Raw genomic sequence first — 22,276 nt, 5'->3', positions numbered from 1 at the left:
TTAACAGATTAGATAAACTGAAGTAGAAGCTTAGAAATATAAATCTAGATTTTGTAAAGGAAAATTATGATGTGTTGCCTTTGGTGGCGCGGAAACAAGTGACTAATAAATTTGAAAAACTTAGCGAACGAGAGTCTCTTTTTTATAGATGGCGCGAATTAATTTTGAAGCAATTTAAACAAAACAAAATAATTTACTTCGCTGTCGATAACGATGTGCGACTAGTTTCAGCACTTCTTACAGAGATGGCACCACCAGTTTGAAAAATCGATTCGTTAAAATAAATAAAAAATTCGCGAACCTGTAGAAATAATATTTATTAATATTTATAAATTCAACGTCCAATTGTACACGTTTGTATGAAATATTTCAGACTTTAATCCCGTCGTTCAGAATACACTTTTCACTAATTTTTTTAACCCTTTCTACACGCCATCTGTGACGATTATCGCAACAGTTGATCTGTATTCTACTGTGAGCGTCAATAAATCAGTGTATCTTGCATAATGCCCTTATAACAGTAATTTATGGATGTGAAACGATATATAACGTTCATGTTTTTGTTAGGAACCTCGCAGATGACTAGTAGTATTTAAATATAGGTACGTGACATTATGACTTGTCCTAGAACTGCAAGAAACAAACGACTAAATGATTTCTCTGTTTGTGTCACATTTCAAACTTATTGTATACATTTATAGCTCAACACTTGGCAATTTCTAACTGAAAATTATGTTTATTACACGCCACATCCAATCATTGTTAATTACAACACGCAGATTTGTTTGAAACAAATTAATTCTGTTGGATTAATCATCTACAATTAGCATTTATATTGTATAAGTGTTTTTTCGCTTGCATGTGGATATTTTTTTTTACTGTTTGCGTAACTCATTAATTGTAATACGTAAGTTCTATTTAATATTAATTCTAATCAGAAAACGTGTGAATTGTTTCAGAAATTTATGATCGAGTGATTGCAAAGTTGCCACAATTCCAAAAGATATCCGATCAATATGATCCTAACACTGTTTTATATGATAGCCACCTCTATTCAATCGAGAAGGATCTTATTTCTGAAAACTCACTTACGTAATTTGTTCGAAAGGAACACTACGGCTTGTCCAACGATCATGTTTTATAACAAAGCTTTAAGTTCGCGTAAAGGTAATGTATTAATACTTTTATAAGTCCTCTATAGATTACGCAACTTTAATACATATCTGCCAGTGCTTTATATTTGCGATATATGTGAAAGAATTATTTGAACAGTTGAATCTTTTACCCAGTTCGCCTTTGATCATTTTGTTTAATTGAATATTTTCCTTTGAGACTTCTTTAAAATTAATTTATGAGATATCTAACTGGAATAATATAGAACATTGATTTCTAACATATATCGCTAAATAAAGCATTATATAAAACATTATTTGATTGAATGTGAAAACACGTACGAATTAAAAGAATAATTGCACCAGAAACTATATATATTATAACAGTAATTATAAGATTGTTTTAATGTATCCCCATCTGCATATTATTCTAAATGTTATCAACAAGTATTAAGCATTTATATTATTTTAATAGTTCAGTATAGTTCCTAGTATATTTATTTTTTTATCATCATATAATTTGGTTCTTCTGTTATGTATTTTATATTAGTAAACTACGTATTTGTATCAATTAGACATGCATTTTATATAGCTCATCATTTTCTTTTCCATCTAATTTGTTTTCGCACAATTAATTTGTACAGTCTAATTAATTTTGTACTTCAGAAACAAATGATTCAGACACGGAATAGCACTTTCAGTTTAAGAGTGGAATAAATTGCGAATAATGCAAACACTTTGATGGTATGCATGTCTAATGTGAAAGATTAATGTTTGTATTTTTACCAGTGAGAAATTATATTTTTCTACTTGTGTTACGTATCGTGTAACGCAGGTTGTTTAGTTTATGTGTACAAAATATTGTATTATTATCATCATGCTAGATTCGTTATCATTTGAAAAAGCTACTCTTCAAATTTTTAATGATACGAAAGGCGTTATTTAGTTTTTGTATAGGTTTTATGAAACGATTATATAAATAAATTAGAGTTTTTTTATGAACTCCACACTGCATTTCATGTATTTTGTTGTAGGTACTTATTATTTGTTGCTTTCGCACACACGTTTTGATATTTACATAAGTATTAGTTTAATATTGTATTTCTGTACATGTATAATACATACATGAAATAAAATTGATGTACAAATATTATTTGCCTTCTCATTAATTTTATAAAGTTATTCTCTCTGTCTAATGTTATATACATGTAATTGTCTTTTGTTATTATAATATAATAGTAGACGCTAAATTTTCATTATCGTTAAGTATTACAACGCATTGTTTATCAACATATAAAACTTTAAATATTCATATTTCATTCCTACATAAAAGTAAAATTTGCTGTTCTGTTTTAGATCGAATTAAAATTATATCTTATATATACTGTTGTTTGCAGTAAACGACATGAACAATTACATTATATACCACAAATTTATGTTGAAAGAGCATGTGGCACAAGGCTATTCATTATTTATTTTGTGTTATATTCTTTTGTTATACAACAACGTATTATTCTTGAAACAGAAATTTGTTTCATATTCCTTATTTTTCATAACATCCACTATTTTCTTTTTCAAAAGCTCATTTATATATAACACGAATAGTAAACAGAAAATATTTTCATGTATGATAGATAATTAAATGATGTTTATTATTTTAAGAATCAAAATCTCCCATGGATGATTGGGAAAATGATGAATTTATGACTTCTTGTCTGTGTATGAATAAATGTGACGCTAGACTAGACGAATTACTATGGTATTGCGGTGATATGAGATTGTGCACTATATTTCCTCAAGTATGCATCAAGCGATAATGTAATATAAACAAATTATTATAGTTTAAATGTGGTTGATCATTCAGTTAATTGCTATTTTACCAGCAAAAAGTTGACATTTCAAGTTGGTTAACGTATCAGTACGGGAAAACGTTTTTCCCTTTACATACAAATAATCGTAACGGAACTTTATTAAAACCAGAGTACAAACTTTATATTCTTGTTGAAGCTGATCTTGAAAGCTATAAACCAGTCGCTGCGACGCAAGCTACAAAGGTACTGTATCTATACATTAGAATCTATTTCGATGTGCCCAATATATATGATAATCTTATAGAAAGTGATAGACAAACTGGTAGACAATATAAAGAGTAATTGTACAAGTTGAATCATTGCATTTGGTTGTCTTATTTTCAGTTGTAAAACAACTGGCAATAAGTTTATACAGAGATTCCTGTGCATCAAATATGTACAAAACTTGATGAAGGAACATTAAACAAAATTTTTAGAACAGGATGAAATTTATATTAAGTCTATTATACAGTAATATTTGTGTAGCTTAAGTATGTTTTATCTTTCAGGTGGAAGATTATGGTTTAATTATTACGTGGACGGCAGACAAAAATATTGATCTAATTGTAGAATCTGATTTAGATATGGTTGCAAAATTTTTTATCGCAGCAATGGAAGGTCAATGTTACATTAATAATGGTTTATTGTTGAAACGTATAGAAAGTATGTATGTAGATTTAGATTTTCTTTATCGAAATACTGGATTGTTAATAATAGCTTAATATTATTTCAGCTGTTCTGATATCAGGAAAACCTTGCCTTTACAACAGCGATTTACTGAATTCACCCCCAACTAAAAGTAAGAATAAATTCATAAAATTAAAACTACAAGTAAGGATAATTGTACAATATTTTAAACATGTAAATATTACGACTTAATGATTCGTTTGTCTTCTATTAAATCTGTAGCAGAACAGTTTAGTATTGAAATGACTGACTATTTCAACTGCTTTTGATTTACAGTTGAACGTCACTAATAATATGCAACATTCAATCAAAATGACCCTCTCGTACACGCGGCTGTAGACAAAATAATTTGTAATATTTTATAAAATACACTGTGTATAACGTTAAATATATTTTTCCATAAGAATTTATAGATAAAGTAGAATGGGATACGCACACAGAAAGATTGAAGTCTCTAAGCCACACTGCCAAAATTGCATCCGAAACATGCAAACCAGTTGAAGTTAAGGAATTTCCAGGCTTACTAGTATATCCAGAAAATGCTGTGACAGATTTTGAGATTGAATTGATGCAACGTGCGATACGAAGTGAAACACCAGGTAAAACAAAAATATGCATTCTTAATATACATATTAAGTACAAATATCAACAATTTACGAAAAGGATTGTCGATACATTTCGTTATAGTTAGAAACAAATTGTTCTTTTAGAAAGTGAAAGCAGAAGTCAGATTTCTACACCAGTCTCAGTAAGCATTCCTGAACAAGAGAGCCAGTTGTTGCCAGACGAAGTAAAGGACGCCACCGTACACACAACTGAATTTCAAGGTGTTCCGCATTCGGGTAGTAAATCGCTTGACACGCTTGATAATTTAGACGAAATACCGGAAACAATAAAAGTCAAACAAGTCTCTTGCAGCGATATCAAAAGTACAAGTAAACCTTTTGAGCAAAAGGCATTTTATGATGCCAAGGATAGCAAAGTAGCATCATCAACGAGTCCGTTTAAGTAAGTATCATGCTTGGACACTAAAATTTTTACAGTGATAGAATATTCTAAACTGATAGACATAGATGTAGTGTAAAATATATCGCGACTGGACTATGCGAATGGAAGAAAAAGATCATCCAGTTGTGGGCGATTTTAAAAAATTTGTTTCAATTTTTATATTGCAGAAGTACTATGATAGAAATAACGGAGAAATTATCAAGCAAAAATGTAAAACCTCCGAATGTTCTAATATATGCTGACAGTCTTATTGCACGGAATAACGTAAAGAGAGTATTAGAAGAATCACTTGGCACGGATAAGTACGATCGTTTTCTTGTTATTCAAGTCTTGAGACAATATACTTGCAAAACTCACAAGCTTCTCCTTGATGATCAGATACGCGATTTACGCGTTATCTTCCGAGGAAGCACGCAACGACGCTTGGATCGAAAATGCAGCATTGGTCGTTGTTTGTGGAAATATTGGTAATGAGATTGGAAATCAGATAATGGAATATATACTTCGCGGTGGTAAACTTCTCGCTTTATGCTCTGATATCGTCCATATTTTACTTCCATCGTTCAAAACTGCCGAAGTACGTGAGAACGAGCTCGTTCACTTCTCCTACGGGAAGTGGAAGCATGTTCGCATGATGCATCATATCTTCTGTTATCAAGCATCTCCTGTAAGGACAAGATTCTCCCAGGATCACGAAGACACGAAGTAAGATCCTCAACCAGCGCTTAATCAACTGCTACAAAATATATCATTTTTGAGAGAAAAGAAGAACGATAGAATATATATAAACAATTTTTTTTATAGGGCATCTGTGTCTCCTCCAACATCGGTAAAGGTGAAGGATAAAAAAGGCAACACGTATTCGTTTGAGCTCAAAGTACTTGGAACAGAAGAAACTTGGCACACACCAAGTATTTTACTTGGAACGCTTTCGGGAAGTAGCGGAAAGGTGGTCTTTTCTCAGATACACCTGGAAGTAGACCCAATGCAATACGAACTCGAGGAAAGTAAATTTAATGCCTTGAAAGAAAGCAATGCGACCAGATTGGAGATATTCAATGATCTGTTAAAAGTTCATCTTGGAGTAGAGCTTCGTGATACTTCACGACAAAATATCGCCATTACTTATACACCTGCTTTTTTCTTGGGACGACACGAGGTATCGAAAGACACAATATTATTGAATCGTGTTACGTGAAATTCTTGTTCTAAAAACTTATCGATCGTTTCTCTTGCAGTTAAAATTAGAGATGCTAGAAAAATTGAAGGATACAATGGAAACGAACGATATTTTAAAGATGTCGAAGATGGAGCTTCAATTTTGTCGGAGTAGTACAGTTCCTCGACCAGCCTCGTCTTCATTTCTTCCCATTATGCTATATCAGTGTCCAAATGATTTCTCGACTGTAGAATATTTTGAGGTATCTTCTAAAAATGACAATAATAATAAATTTAATATAAATTTTGCTTGCAGTGAAAGGGATTAATTTGTTCGATTTATTGTATTTTCTATTATAGAATTTAACTTCGCAGGAGTTGGGACGTTTAGTAATATTTGCGGAGATATTATCATCTTCAATGGACGTACTTAATGGTTCCCGATTACAACACGGTTTGGCTGTTATTGTTCGCCAACAAACTCAAGGATATGGTGTGTATAAATATACGTATTACATATTAATTAGCTAATAGCAATTCTAATGATCGTAGCAATGGAAGTAGTCTAAGAAAGCATACATAATTTAATAAATACTTTAATATCTTCAATATATGCAAAAATCATTTAATTTTTTCATTAATTAAATCTTATTGAATATGTACCGTGTTGATTTTAAGCTAGGGGTAAAAACATCTGGCTCAGTCCAAAGGGATGCGCTATGTTTACCTTACAACTTCATATATCCATTAAAACAGTGCTTGGAAATCGTATTTCAATACTGCAACATTTGGTTTCTGTTGCAATTATATCTGCATTTAAATCTTTACCCGGATACGAGGTACCTTTTTAAACTACTACATTTTACATGTAATTGTCGTTACATTTCATACATTATTTATTATTCCTTTCCAAAATTTATTTACGTAATATAAGAATTGTAATATTATTATAAATTCGCTTCTTATAAGGCTCAACTAATTAAAAACATTTGTTTCTACGTGCGTGAAATTTAGAGATATTTTTTAAATGATTCGATATTGGATTGTAATAGAAAAATTAATTTCAATATATTTATATTTACGTATTATAGGAAATCGATCTCAGACTGAAATGGCCTAACGACATTTACGCTGGTAATAATATCAAGATTGGTGGTATGATAATAAATACGCAGATAATATCAGATCTTTGCATCTGTAATGTTGGCAAGTATTATTATTATTACGTGATTGTTTAATTTGTTATAAAGGCAATAATTGTTATACATTTCCGTTCGTTAACTTTCTTCATGTATATATAGCGTATCTTATACTAATAGTTGACATTTTTAGGAGTTGGTATCAATTTGTTCAATAAAGAACCAACGTGTTGCATCAATGATCTGGTTAACGCGTTCAATCAAGTGTCTAATGGAAAGTTAAAAATGATATCCTACGAACAATATTTTGCCATTGTATTTAACGAAATCGAGAGATGGTTGCATATCGTACAAAGTGGTAATATAGATCTTTTCCTGGATGCATATTATACTTATTGGATGCATACGTAAGTTATGGTCATACGTTTGTTGAATTTTGAATTATTTTTTATGAATTTTTTAATGCGTTTCTTTGGCTACTTCAGTAGATGCAAATTGCAGCATGAAAATTAATATTTTACTTTTGTAGCGATGCGGATGTGACGGTATTGTCGGCATCGGGAGTGTCACAGAATGCTAGAATATTAGGTATAGATGAATATGGATATTTACGTGTTCGTGGAGAAGATGGAAGTATATTTACCGTGCATCCGGATGGTAACACTTTCGACTGTCTGAAAGGTCTTATAGCTCCGAAATAATCATGTTCAAACGAAATAAGTTTGTTTAACATCCTTCGATAGTTAATTGTACACTGTTATTGTTTTTTATTTTTATACGCCATGTATATTAAATTGTTATAACACGACGATATATAAATTAAGAACTGATTATTTCATCTGTAACTTTAGTTCGCTTCTAATTTTCTTTGTACAAAGAAAAGGATAAATGGAGTACAATGTAAGCTGTTCTATCGTAATCAACTTCTTGTTACACGATTTCATGTAATAATTCACACTAAAGAGAGAACAATTAAAAAAATTGTTAAGTAAAATATGTAAATCGCCTGTGTAATTATTTATTGGCTGACCATGTAGTCTGGGGTTTATTTTACAAATGTATAATTAACGTTATAATTAACTCGATGGTTGGCACCAGAATATAAAATTGTATTTGAAAAATGAGAAACCTTATAGCACGCTATTCCGCTCGTTCATTTGTGTTCTTTATCCCCTTATGTATTACTTCTATGTGTATATTATATATATGTGACAATCTAAACATACAAACACACAACAAATTGTATTTAGATATCCGATTTTTCTTAGAATTACATAACATTGTTTAATGTCACACATTAATCATATACGCGTATGCATATATATCGTATATATAGTATCTAAAACGTAAAATAATAATAAATTGACCTTTTGTTGTTATCTGTACGAAACTACCTATCAGGTCACCATTGCACTCATTGTCAGGAGAGACTATTCGGGTGTACTCGAATTTAATTTATCTAATTACATTTCGTATATTATAATAAATATATATATATTTTACTCGCTATAACAACTTCAATAAAATCCAAAGCACATTGAGAAGTAGATCAATTTTTTTTTTATCTATTTTTATAAACCTTGGACAAGGTTTAGGTGAACTTTTAACTCTCGTAGTTGCTAGAACCATATCATTATTTAAGTCTTATAATTGCCTGCTTACAAACACTACTTTATAACGACAATACATTTTCGTGTTGGCTCTAAATATGTTTTTCGTTGTCTACGCGTTTGCGACAAACAATTCTTCGTTTAATGTGTAGGTACACATCAGATAAACATCTTTGATTTTTGCCTGTTATTTTCTTTAATTTGGATTTAATTCAAGAGATGAAGTGAAGAGTCATGGACGGCGCGTCTTTTTCTTTCTCTTTATGAGATGATAAACTCTGTGCGTCTATTCTTTCAAAACAGATGAAAATATTTCAAGGATTGTTCCTTATCAAGCAATTATTTAGAAAGTTCATTGCCAATTTTATTATTGCAATCAATTTATTTACTTCTCAAGAGTCTCAACTGTTCAGATATTTTCGTTTTCGTATATGATTTAATTTCGTTGTTACGCGATTAACAGTTCAACCAAAGATGTTTAATCATTCCAACCATCCATTTTCTAAAAATGTTTATACAACAAGCATATAATATTCAGATATCCTATATAGGTGTCATCAAAATCTTTTGATTACATTCGCGATACAATCGTGTTAAAGTTTCGTCCAAACTTCTAACGCGTGATTTAAATTTTCAGTCAACTTTAAAAACAATTTGCAGCACGTGTAACGGTACGCAAAATTAACAGAAATAGATCTCTAGTTTTTGTACAACGTTAATATAACAATATATGATATGCAGGATGAGTCACGTAATTTGGTGGTGTGTTTTATATTTTGCGTTTAGTTAGAAGTAGAAAAAGTTGCGAAGGAAGTAGTAGAAGATCTACTGTTCAACAATTCCCTCTAACATTTTTCTCTTCTTCTATATAACTGTACAAAACGAATATCCATTTGTTTCAACTGAATGGCTCATCTCGTATACATATAAGTATCTCTACGATCATAAATACCAACAATATATAATTATTTAATATAAATGTTCAAATAAGAACATGACGACTAGTTTGTTTAAAACAGCTCTCGTTTCGACCTAGATACGGTATTTTATTATTTTTATATTGGCACACTTTTAATCAAAACTCTACACAGCATTCACACGTAACACATCTCCACTCGCGTACAGTCTACATTAATTTCGTTTTTTATAACTATTTGATTTCTTCAATTGTCGGCAGTTATATATATATTTATAAAGTACACATTTATTTACTATGTTAGACATTTTTTACTTCCCATCGTTGGGTTATTGTACTAGTAATATTTAAGTAATGAATTTCATAGGTCTACTGTGAAAACGGAAAAATTCTATTTTCCCATTCAATATGTATATATACGTCTCATTGAGAGCTAGTAACTTAATAGTTAATATAATTTAACTTCACGCGCGTAAAGTTACGTAAACGAAACGTATTGTTACAATATTGAATTGTGTATAATCGAATTTCTGTCTGAAACATTTGTACAAAAGTGGTGATTTCCCAAAAAGGAATTATTACAAATTCTCTGTTCTTATGATAAGTGTATATGATAGATAACGAGCTTCTCTTCATTAAGCCGTTTTCTTTCTTCGTTTCATCGAAAATCAGAGAAAATTGATGCGATAGTTAACTCGAGTAAGTTATTGCTTACTCATTATATATACTTGAATCACTTAATTTTAATCGTTTCACTAATTCTAATGTATTCGTGTATTAAAACACAGTCGTATAGTACTCCATGTTGTTTTACCAACGATTGTTATCATTTCTTTTATATTTACATTGCAGTGTTCGATCATATTTCTCGAAGTTATGCTTTTAAATGCAGGAAACATAATAATTAATATTGAAATGAACCATGAATTTAGTGAGTATTAAATGTTCCATTATTACACTCGCTGCATTTTTATCTATTACCGTTTCACATTAAATGCTAATGGAATGTTACAATTATATGTAATTAATATAACATACACACACTGGGGTATATTATGATAATATACCCCGAAAGGCGATCAGAAAGGATTTTTTTGATGAAAGACTTTTGTATATGAACTTGCCACGTATTTCTAAGATGTAGTTTGTATACTTATTACCAAGTACATAATTAAATAAAACATTCGTTTAAATATAATTTGAAATCAGTAACAAAACGTCTGGTATTTCCCCAAAACAGTTCATAAATATGTACATCTATTATATTACTATTTATTGAATTCCCGCCGTTCGTATAAATCAAGTAAATATTATATACATGTAATGTAATGTCAGTTTAAATATTCTTTACCGGTATCGTGAACTTTTGATCGAAGGTTTATAATGTAAAGTACGCGAAACTTTATTGCATTGCTTATTTTTAAGGAATGCATAAGGGACTAATGAATATCAAAATTACCTTCGCTTATCGAGCAACGTAACAATTGGCCAGTGATTGGCCAGGGATGAGTATAAATGAAACATTGGCGAGCACCGTTTCAATCCGAAATGTGGGGCGATAAATTCTATTATAAAAGCTAACAAGGAAATCAACAACACGAGTAACGCCGCGGAATTAAATATATTCACTCTATAAAATTTATTTGATTTTCTAGGTATTTTGATTAGTAACTTCGCGCCCGCACGTGCGTATAGTATACCTAACTTGTACTTGTAAGAACAAATGCGAGGCTGAAAAGACGTCTTGGCACTGTTAAACAATCTTCAAATGGTAAAAATGACACCTTTCGTTTACCTCGTCTCGAATGTGTCTTACGATGAAAAATCGGAGAATGTCGGTGAATCGTCGCTGTAGACGTGGAAACCTTGATCCTCGTTGAGAAATATGTTTACATCAGCTTTATGGAACAGCACTTTGTCGGAGATGCAGCTGATTGTCCCCATGCGATTTTTCCGTGCTGGATCGTTCGACTCGAAAGATAATTACAAACATACAGATTAGAAAAATGTACTCTCGTGCGATCCCTATTAATAAATTATTATCACCTCCGCACAACGCGCAACTGCAGTTAGCAAGTTAGAATGAAACATAGATCACCTGATCGGAATCGCTGGAAATCGACTTTCGACTTCGATTTCGGCAATTCTCGGCGAACACCGAAGGACTGGAAATGTCCCTTGATTCTGACAATTCCTGGATAGTTGAGAGCTTGCGGTCTTCTTCATCATCGTCGTATATCTCCACGGTGGTCTCATGAATCCTGGCCTGAGACTCTAGACAGGGAGGGAGTTGTATGAGAGAGACCTAGCTAACTGAGGTCTCCTCGATAGATGGGCTCGCCAGTGCTTGTGTCTCACCGTTGACATGCTTCACCTCGTCCTGGCTTGGATGTGATATCGGCGGACTGCTCCGTGAAAACGAGGTCATGCTCTGCATCGTTTGGCTACGACCACCGGAAAATCGCATACTGTACCCTGCACGGTTACCACTTTGAAGTGCGCTCGTCTGCAATGGTAATCCTGAATTATTTCACCGGACGCTCGAATGGGAGCATTTATTCAAAAGTTGTTTACATACATTAGCATGCCCAGGACGAACGTTTTTATACGGTTGAAAAAGTACCAAGTACACTTTTGGCGTGAACAGGCAACCAAGTGCTACTGACGCGGAGATATTGATGCACATGCACATACTTGCAATTTGTACCTGTAAATTTATATTTATAATAATACAACGATTAACAGGACGATGATAAGATAATACGAGTTTTCGATAGATACAGACCTTGTAGTCATTGTTCGAACCAAAGTAGATGGGCACGAATGCTAGCCATACAATGCACGTTGAGTACATTGTGAAACCGATGTACTTCGCCTCGTTGAAGTTCTCCGGTATCTTACGTGTTTTAAACGCGTACAGAGTGCACATTAGTATTAAAAACATGTTATATACAAGGGACATCATCAGGGAGAACGTAGAGACGCGGCACGTGAGTACAGCTGATAATGGGTACGGATGGATCTCCGTGGTATCCGGTGGTTCAATAATTAGCCAAACGATAGCGCCAACTAATTGCACTGCAGTGATCCCTATAAAAACGGGAGTTACATAATACGATATCAAGATCGACAATTTTTTTATTTAACGCTCAAGTATTCGTCACGTGTTCTGATTCGAAGATTAGGGCATAGCCAGGCATGCCTTTGAAAATTGTAAACTCACCGATAGCGATAACAACTTGACTCTTCGGTGACGTGTACGCAGGTCTCTTCGTACTTTTTGGTCCTTGATTGAAGATGCGCGATATCCGATTTGTTTTGGTCAATATCGCGCTGTAGCATATGCTTAGGCATAAGCCTAGCCCGATTCTCAGATACGTGCAGTTCCACGTAGTTGGCTTGCTTAATATCACGAAACTCATACCGTAACACGATAGAATTCCAATAAGTAACACGTAACACAGTTCACGACCCGATGCCATGATCACTGGAGTACGATTAAATCTGAAGTACAATCAATTCGTGGGTTAACTGCTAATGAAATGAACATCATACTCTATACATACAAACAGACGCACGAGAACCTACCGAATGAACACTACAGTTGTGAACAAAGTGCTGAGTATACCAATGGAAGCGAATATTAATGGTACCAGTGCCCATGGACTGGTCCATGGAATAACTTCTGCCGTAAGTTTGACGCAACTTGTCATAGTTTCGTCCGGTGCATATCCCGGACCGCAACTGCGACAAGTATCATTGAAAACGTATGCGTCTTCGCGACACGCCACGCAACTCCAGCAGCAAGCTTCCTGGAAATATTTCTACAGTTATAAAGTATCGATCAAATAGAAATTTTTTAATTAACCAATATACAGATAGAACTTGTACAAAATGTAAGCGTTCTGGCATTACTTACCTGAAAGTTGCGTATATGACCCAGAGGGCAATTATCGCTGCATAAACTTCGCGGAATATGCATTTCACCACCTCCTGTTGCCCATTTTGTCATATTAATATCAAGACTTAATCTGAGAAGAACGAGCGTGCAGAAATTAAGATTTTGTAAACTATATTGTATTTGAATGAGAAATATATGTATCGTTGTACAATTTTGCTTACTCTTCCTTCCACGAGCCGATGAGGACGTAGTCAAAACGGCCATCTTCATTCTTCTGATATTGATATATGTTATAGAATCCATACGCGTCACCATCGGATTTAAATTTAATTTCGGTACCTTGGCGACCTAGAAGCATTGTATCTTTTATGAAATGATATCTAAGCATAATAAAAAAAGAGTAAACCTTCCATATAAACATTGCTTACCGATAAAACTAACATTTCGAATGTATTGGAGAAGTTCTTGACCGTCCGGTGCTGGACGAAGGTTTTCGCACAGATAATGACCAGTTCCAACATTGTTCACGCACTCTTCGTCAATCAAATTATGAACACCGTGTGCCATCGCATAAACTGCGTCGACTGAGACCAATTGAACATAAGGATACGATACTTCCTGTGTGACTTTTTGAAAAGTTTCAAGTAGAAACATCTCTTACCAACAAATGGCACCAATCCCTCTTGCTCGTAATCAATTAATTTCTCGGTGCCAGTGCACCGCGTTATACCCGCCGACAAATTTGCATTGAAGCTGCATTTGTGATGTTGGGACCAAAATTCTCTGAACCAAATGTTCCGACAGTTCACTATTTTTCCAGGCAATTGCTTGTGTGGCACGTTACTCTCGGTTTGACCTTCGCATTCGTTATCCACTCTCGGTCGAAGATTTAGATAGTAATCGTCGAAACCTGCAAGCAATATTTATTTATGCATCTTTATTCTTTATATTTCTTTCCTTGAAAGGAAATATATAAAGACTCACCTTGAAGAGATGTTCTGTATGGTAGTATCGTGATTGCACCCTCAGCAGCGAATTCCTGGTCTCGCACAGGGTACACTTTCGCACCCCACGAATCGCTGCCTATCCACATAAAATGGCCTGTACGATTAGCTCTAACAGTGGCTTGAAGAAGTTTCCTGAAAATTACAGAGTAACTCTATTTTGGAAAAAGAATCAGTAGGTTATTAATTATAGTAAAATAATGTTTGCAGGGAAATTAATTCTTGTGTAAAAGTAATTTTCATAAAAAATTCGCTGATCTTTTTTAACAGTTACGAAGCAAATTATTTCGAAGTACCTGATGTACGTATACCATATATATTTTGGGCATTCATGGTACCTGACATATAGCTTGCTCACAGCATGGGATTAACTCTTGACACGTTTGGTAAACGATATACACGACATTAGACTAGCTAATATAGTTGAAAGAAGTGATTAATGGTATGTTCGAAAACGGCGTCCGAAAACGGTTGGAAGGTTGCCTTCACCAGCAAATTTTTACCTAATGTTATCCTCGTCGACGAAAAGGACGACACCCCTGGCATTGTGCTTCGAGTTGAGTCGTTCAACGATTCTATCGAAATCTTCAGTTTTCGCGTTCCTTAAAATCTTCTCGCTAACAGCTACGCAGATACCGTATTCTATCGATAGGGCGATAAAACTGGCGATACCCTGCAAAATGAAATAAATTTCCACTCCACATTCCTGCTCCATTTTATTACCGATTTCCTCTAATAATATGCATCAGCATGAATTTCCGCGGTCTAATTATGATTCATTATCCGTGCCTTCAGCTTGCGTGGGAAGAGGGTGAATAACAGAAAAATTGCGAGAAGATAGAACTTTTTTGTAACTTCCGCGAGGAATATATAAATTTAATTACCTTCTCACCGTAATCACCTTCAACTGCAACCGTAGAAACGTACTTCCAGCCGAGTTGATGAATGATTTCCACCATGGCTTGGGCTTGAAAATTATCTGGTGGTACCACTCTACTGAAATATTCGAAACGATTTTTATCCGACAGTTCTGTGCTCGTTGACGCATAGCTAATTTGTGGTATCTGAAAGCAGAGTAATAGCCGTCGGTTTTTATTTATTTCTTAAGGCGAATAGGTTTTATGATTTTATCAGAAAAAGTTTCATTAGTTCCTGTCACGGCGGCGCGCACAAAATAAGTTCCCGTGTAGGCGATTTATAATGGATCGGAACTTATATTACACAAAATTGAATTTACATCACGCACACGTCATTCGAAATGAAAAACGATACAAAGTTTTAATTGCGGAGTTCTGGGCTTCCTTTCCATAATTACTTTAAGACCCATTAATTAATTGGGTTTCGAGTTTACACTCGAAGCAGGAAAGCAAGGAACAAAACCTCAAGTGACGCGGTGAATTTAAATGAACCATCCCCAAAAAACGATAGCTTAACCGAATTAACACTCGACAAATTAGAACTGCGGAAGTTAAGGTATTTAATATGTATGCCGCGCGAAATTATGGTTCCCAGGCTGTTCGATAAAAATTTAAGGGCGCGCGTTAAGAATGATGATAGACGAATTGGGACGCGCAAACGAAATTCAGAATAAAAGCTATAACTTATCTCAACATTTTTCGCACCGAGGATTTATCTTTATGATATTCAAATTTCACGTGCAAGCTGGTCCATTTAACATTTTCCATCGGAATAGTATTTTATTTTTTTTACATAACTTTGACGTTGAAATCTTTTGATATGTAGGATTTTGTATCATGTAAATGTGTCTGATGTCTGGAAAAAAATATGCAAGGTTGGTAGGCGGGTGTGGAACAACATTAAAGCGGGAGGAAAAATGCAAAACAGATTTCAGTGGTTTGCTCGAACATTTACTACCCTCGGTGAATTGTAGCTGGTACATACTTTTTCTGTGATATACCTCTACAAAGTACTTTGAGTTCTTCGTATTTTAAAGACAAAAGTTGAGATTAAAAATTGACGAAGAATCGATACCCAAATTGAACTAAAATGTATTCGTGTGCTTCATTTTTACATAAACTATATATACTATGTCTATATGTATGTATATTTTAAGCACTGACCTTGAACAGTCGTAGAATATTGGCAACCATAATGGAGACTACACTGAAGGAAGCTCCTATAACTCCTGTCACTGGTTTGTGGGGTACATACATCGGTGGTTTGTTATTCTCACATTTATATTCCGATATATCCTGGAAATGAACAAGAGTCGCACTAAAGCAGTGCAATCTTCATAAAATAAAGAAAAAAAGCCATTGGATCAATATGTTACCGAATACTTGTTCAGAGAATTGAAATAATCGTATTATATACTGTCTATAATTGTTAAAGTTTAATAAACACTGTCTAACATTTGTATCACGTTACGAAGGTTCATTAAAAATGTCCTACAAGTGTCTCGATACTTTCGTTTGGGAACATAAAATGTTCTTTTACACAATAAATTAAATACCATTACGGTGAATAAGTTCAGTTAGAGAAATGATAATGTTTAATCTCTAAAGTTTGCCGTACAATGTACACGCAGAGTCCAAACGTTGGTCTTGCTTGAAACTGACGGGAGATGACAGAGTATCGATTCTAAATTTTCTACTTCACGTCAGATGCCAAAGAAATGATGGCCTTTGCTGAGATTATATCTACATCAGTACTACTGCCGTATCTAGGTAACATAAAAGCACATCAACAAGGAGAAGCTTTTCTGCATCATATTTCTAGTTGATTAGGAATATTAAATGACGCGAAGCTTTTTATGCCTTCTCCTCGGAGGATAAAATCTGAAAATCTTCCTTTTGTATCACGCATCCTTAATACCCGAGATTCCGTCCACTTAAAATGGATTTCTGATTTATTCTTTTCAGGTATTTCACAATATCTATACCACGACCATTTTCTTACCATTCAAGCAAAATTATGACATTAAGGACGTTTAGTTTTAAAGGCATCATTATACATTGACCTATGTATATTTATTCGAGCTAACAAATCGTTCCATTTCTTCTTTTCATCGTAAACAGATGTTATCGCTATTGTTTAATGTTTTATTGAAATCCACTGCGAATTTCATTCAAATCAGTACGCACTTAAATTATGTTCACTTCTTCATTTTATTATAAAGAAACTTTATTCCCAAACGAGACACGATGTGAAATTCAGCACAAAGAGTTGCAAGAGTTACGCGAAATGAAGTCCATGATAAATAGCCCGCCTATTAACCCTCGGTGTTAAACGGGTAGGGATTAATCTACTGCCTCGAAGGCATATTTAAGATTGATCGAGTCAGATAGGTAATTTTGGGAAATATATAATTCCCAGTGCAACAAAACGATGTTCCTTAATGAGAATTTTAAGTGCGCACTTCCAAAAATGATGTAATTACAGAAATATACTCTCTCCAAATCGTATATTTTAAACGTGTTTCTTTCTTTTCTTTTTTCATGCACGCAAGCGACAAGATATTTATTATTACACGCGTACCTTTCGAAAATAATTGTTCGTATTACAAGACAAACGACAGAGAGGCATACTTACTTGGTTCATATAGGATCTAACGAATTCCATGCTTTGATCAAGTGCGTACGTATCACTGCTACAGGAGTCGAGAATAAGTGCGCCTAAGGTAGTGTTAGGTAATAAATCATTGTCTGAATTTATCTCGTCGAGAACGTACAGCATAGCTTCCAAACGTTGCATTCCTTTTTCTTCTTTCACTGCACCGCATGGTGATTGGCCAATGGAACCTGCTACCTATGAATGAGAATCTGACTGTCTATGAATAAAATATATATAGAATACGATAGACCTCGGGTGCACTCAATAATCGTGCCTCCTTACATAATATTTCTGGCCATAAATTTAGGGAAAGCTGTTTCAGCGTAACGTATCGACGCGCGATACGAAGAGCAGCACGCGCCATTTGTTTCACGGAGAACGCAGCACCCTTTTCTTCGCAAGACAAACGAAATATTTGATTTTTCGCGACAGACGGTGATTTATAGGTGTGCGTATGTAATTGTGCGAAATAGAAGCCTTTAACAAGGTGTGACCGTTTTGTATTTACTTTTAATACAGTTTCATTCATTTCATACACGCTGAGTTATTTACAACAGAGAACTGTGCTCCTACATTTTAAACGAGACGATTTATAAATCAACAATGCGATGTAATATGTATACGTGTACAATGTTGCTGTATTGTTAATTAGAAAATCATATCATTTAAAGGGACTCGTTTAATGGGACTCTCCGCGAAATATGAAAATACAGTTTAACTACGGATAATTCTGCTTGCATACATGCATAATTATTATGGAGATATGTATTAATTGGTCACATTTTATTAATGAATTCTGTTTTTCATTTGTATGGAACATTCGTGTTATTGCCAGCTAACGTTACCACCGCAAATATCACGTACGAGAAAAATTAAGAGGGAAGAGATTCATTTGACGTTTTATGAGCAACGTAATTGATTATATCAGTTTTTATTAAAATACGTACTTTTACTCTCAAATGAAAAAAGTCACTTTTAGCTCGTGAAACATAAATGAGTGGGAAAAGTATATATGTGGGATGTCAAAGTAAAAGCTCTCATATAGAGACGATATAAATGGATAATAAATACCTCAGAAATACTTGGGGTAAACTTAAAGTCACCTCGAGCTTATCAAATAAAGTACTCGAAATGTTAAAATATAGCAGATGTAAAATGGCTCATAGTTGTGTCATACACGCTTGAGTACTAAATATTTCAGCGCCACTACTGATTTTACAACCCCGTTACACCTTTCCTATAACTATATAAACTCGTGGATCGAACATTCTACAAGTACCATTATCGACACGTAAACGAACTTCCTTCCATATCGCCAACGCTGGAACACTGACTAGAGGTATATTTTTAGTCAATTTCAGGCAATTTCGACGTGCATTCGACGCGTTTCTGCAGTCAGCGCACGTCGCAAATTAGCACAACGTTATAGCGAAACGAAAAGGAGGCAGAAATACTGAACTACGAACCGTGACAATGGAAGAAACGACTTTGACCGGGTAATCGTTCTGAAATTGAACAGACTGATACGATTGGGAGTGCAAACGGGGGCAATAATTCTCCACTCTAATCCAAACGCATGACGCCGTCGTCCAATGAAAAATAATGGCAGTGTACAGAGCCATTCGACGGTCACTTGTTTGCGTTAGTATAGCCATAATCGTTGTTGTTGTTTGTAGATCGGTAAAAAGTAGAGAGGATCCGCCCCTAAACGCACTTCGACTGTAGAATTCAAGAAATTCTAACGGTGTTCGCGGTCTTCTCGAATCGTGTCAAGTGTAGAATCTGCGATGGAGATGTCGTGTTTGAAGAATCACGTACATTCGCGAGGACTTGGATCTAAATTAGTTATAAATTGCCAATCAACGTGGAGACTGTTAAGAAAACTACTATACTTTTAAAATTATTCCTCTTGAAAACAGAGCGTCGTTCGCAAAAATTTAATTCTTCATTTTGATCCTATTTTTACGAGAAAAAGTTTAAGAGTAAAGAGTCTACCGCTTCGTGAATTCTTAATTAATCGGAAACGACTCCATTATAATATTTAATTGTTAGTCATAAATGTTATAATAGTCGTAAATATTATAATGGCCATAAATATTATAGCTACCATTAACTCTACCTTATATCATAGATATACCGTTGTACGGAGGAAGTAACATAAATGACTAATGCTGCAGTAATGTCGCATTGACGTGTCAAACAGAAAACGTATAAAACGGCAGAGCTGGTAGTACTTCGTGACTTGATGCATCCACATAAAGATTAAGTTAGGGAAGAAAAATGTATTTTACGTTCAACTCCCTGGAGGTTCTGTGAAACATGCCAGTTCTATCAATACGTTAGAAAAGAAGAGGAAAAGGGAACAGAGAATACAAGGTATCCGGTTCCACTAAAACGATCGTGGACCCAAATGTTTGATAAATTAATTGTACTGTAAAAAAAGAGTAAGTTGTCACCTCCTATCCTTCCAAGCTAAACATCTGAAGAAATATTTAATCCTCTTCCTTCCTCTCGAAAGCCAGAATTGCAAATATACCGAAAAGTCCACGGTCAAGATATTCAGAAATTGTCAAGAGCTGGAAAACGTTTTGGCCTGGAGTCTACTCTTATGAAAACATTAATATCTCGATTGTGCGATAAAATTTTTCCGTTCTCCGTTCGAATAATATTTTACAATGTTTTTTTATTCGCAGCAACGACAGACATTCGTGTTTTACTTGACTACCTTCTTTTAAAGAAGCATGTAAGTTCCGTTGCGACTTTCATATTGGAATACAAACTATAATAACCGATATCGTGTAACGAAGATTTAATAACAATGGCAATTGTTCGTAGCTATCCACGTTCTTAAATAATGTATCTTCCCTTTGAATTGTAAATAAGGCCTGCACTAGCTACTTTCTTTCCCATCGACGTAATAACTTATCCTAGTTAGTGGATTTTGACGTAACTTTATATTTCTGAAATGTATATTTCTGAAGTGGGACTGTTGGGAACTTGCGGAAGTTCCAGAAACTCGGTAAGTGGCTTAAATTCCTTTTCGTTGAAGTTGGTAATGAAATTTTGTGGAACAATCGAGCGCCTGATACAAGCAGAATTTTGCTTTCATACGTCAATTTGAGACCATTTTCAACAGGACATAATGGAAACATACCTGCTCGTGCATAGGAAAGATTCCGCCGAGAATTACGTCACCGTTGATGCGTATTAGCTTCGAGCCATCTTCGTCGTGCCCCTTCCGGTTGTGACACTCGCTCAGAATCAGAGAGTACGACATCCATGTTACAATTTTTCCCACGCTCATTTTTCTCCCCGCTATCTGAAACGGAGGTAGAATGTATAAGTAAAAGTTCTTGGGCGCGCGTTCTTATGCAGGGTGTCCGCCGCAAACGGGATAATTTCTGTTTTCAAAATGGCCAGAGGGGGATGAGAATATCATTTCTATAGGTAACTAACTCGTGTACGTATCCAGCTCCACGGTACTTATGCTGGTTAACGATTCTAATTTTTATTTGACGAGTTCTTTATGGGGTGGTGAATTCGAAAACATCGACAGAATTATGCACGTCTACCTTATTCAACGGCAGCGGTGAGAAAGATAGTACGGGTTGGTGATTCGAAATAGAGGGGTGAAACTATTAGTCGGCTAGGTGGATTTCTGAAGTAGGGTTGATGAATGGACAGCCTTCTCGAGTTTACTGTCCGGCAGTGCCTAGCCCCTTCTCGAAATTAAAGAGTGTGTTGGAGGACCAACAAGGATCATGTTAAATATAAAGTTTACGAGGGATGATATTAAAAAATACTTTCTAATTAATTCGCAGAACCTCTCACCCGATTACGCTTATTTTCGTACTAAGCGCACGTGTGCATATATAGTAATTAATATAATATGTATTTTTAACATAGTTCTCTTTTATTTAGTACAGAGGATGTTCAGCTGTGCGGAGGGTAGAAAGCAATTAATTATTTTTTGCACTAATTTGTACAGATTCTATTCCAACTCCGTACAAAAGTATTGATTTAATGTACAGTTTATCTACCTCGTCCTCCTTCTCTTCTTTCGGATGTGTATTATTTTTTTTGTTTTTTCTCATTCTTTCGATCCAACAATTTTGCTTCACAAGTTAAATCCCTAATTTTTGCAAACTGAGTTCTATATTAACTTCGCCCAACTTTATAACCCCGTTCGATTTAATATCGTTTAAACAGTACTGGGTTTAAATTACTTACTTCTGCTGGAACATAAAAAATTGTAAATCGAATTAAGTTTCAACAGAGTGTAACGCAAAGTATATTACTCTGTTCCACCGCAACGGAA

The 22,276-nt window shown here is 34.4% G+C and overlaps 2 protein-coding genes across 7 annotated transcripts in view; one reads left to right on the top strand and one right to left on the bottom strand.

The window, feature by feature from the left end:
- Positions 1–437: 437 nt before the first annotated feature.
- On the top strand, positions 438–8,071 carry Hcs (holocarboxylase synthetase-like protein). The gene is made up of 17 exons (XM_076906305.1): positions 438–602; positions 960–1,167; positions 2,775–2,911; positions 2,996–3,166; positions 3,472–3,625; positions 3,696–3,761; positions 4,054–4,248; positions 4,360–4,657; positions 4,825–4,959; positions 5,036–5,362; positions 5,462–5,816; positions 5,896–6,078; positions 6,176–6,308; positions 6,494–6,654; positions 6,907–7,021; positions 7,148–7,361; positions 7,484–8,071. Exons 2-17 carry the CDS (start codon positions 1,017–1,019, stop codon positions 7,653–7,655), a joined length of 2,967 nt encoding a protein of 988 aa, XP_076762420.1. The 5' UTR covers positions 438–602; positions 960–1,016; the 3' UTR covers positions 7,656–8,071.
- Positions 8,072–10,996: 2,925 nt separating this feature from the next.
- LOC143430208 (metabotropic glutamate receptor 8) overlaps positions 10,997–22,276 on the bottom strand; it is a 38,971-nt gene continuing 27,691 nt past the window's right edge. For 2 of the 6 annotated variants that reach the window (XM_076906251.1, XM_076906249.1), the window contains exons 2-18: positions 21,113–21,273; positions 17,938–18,153; positions 16,467–16,598; positions 15,270–15,449; positions 14,889–15,058; positions 14,366–14,520; positions 14,043–14,291; positions 13,810–13,965; positions 13,603–13,729; positions 13,400–13,511; positions 13,069–13,292; positions 12,704–12,984; positions 12,266–12,570; positions 12,059–12,187; positions 11,839–11,986; positions 11,579–11,754; positions 10,997–11,451 (exon numbers count right to left, since the gene is read on the bottom strand). In XM_076906251.1, the coding sequence (XP_076762366.1) occupies positions 11,293–11,451; positions 11,579–11,754; positions 11,839–11,986; positions 12,059–12,187; positions 12,266–12,570; positions 12,704–12,984; positions 13,069–13,292; positions 13,400–13,511; positions 13,603–13,729; positions 13,810–13,965; positions 14,043–14,291; positions 14,366–14,520; positions 14,889–15,058; positions 15,270–15,449; positions 16,467–16,598; positions 17,938–18,153; positions 21,113–21,262 (3,069 nt within the window). In that variant the 5' untranslated portion in view covers positions 21,263–21,273 and the 3' untranslated portion in view covers positions 10,997–11,292. Of the gene's footprint in view, positions 11,452–11,578; positions 11,755–11,838; positions 11,987–12,058; positions 12,188–12,265; positions 12,571–12,703; positions 12,985–13,068; positions 13,293–13,399; positions 13,512–13,602; positions 13,730–13,809; positions 13,966–14,042; positions 14,292–14,365; positions 14,521–14,888; positions 15,059–15,269; positions 16,042–16,466; positions 16,599–17,937; positions 18,154–21,112; positions 21,278–22,276 lie in introns of those variants that run through there. The other 4 variants (XM_076906250.1, XM_076906252.1, XM_076906254.1 and 1 more) reach the window with 4 other exon arrangements.

Source organism: Xylocopa sonorina, chromosome 13 (genome assembly GCF_050948175.1).
Source record: "Xylocopa sonorina isolate GNS202 chromosome 13, iyXylSono1_principal, whole genome shotgun sequence".
Taxonomy (NCBI): Eukaryota; Metazoa; Arthropoda; class Insecta; order Hymenoptera; family Apidae; genus Xylocopa; species Xylocopa sonorina.
Note: the sequence above shows the minus strand (reverse complement) of the source record. Positions and strands in the feature narration are given on the sequence as shown.

Coding starts and splice junctions, on each gene's coding strand:
- Hcs (XM_076906305.1), top strand. CDS start 1,017: ATGATCCTAACACTGTTTTATATGATAGCCACCTCTATTCAATCGAGA. Junction 2,912..2,995: donor TGTGCACTATATTTCCTCAA/GTATGCATCAAG, acceptor CTATTTTACCAG/CAAAAAGTTGACATTTCAAG. Junction 5,363..5,461: donor CAGGATCACGAAGACACGAA/GTAAGATCCTCA, acceptor TTTTTTTTATAG/GGCATCTGTGTCTCCTCCAA.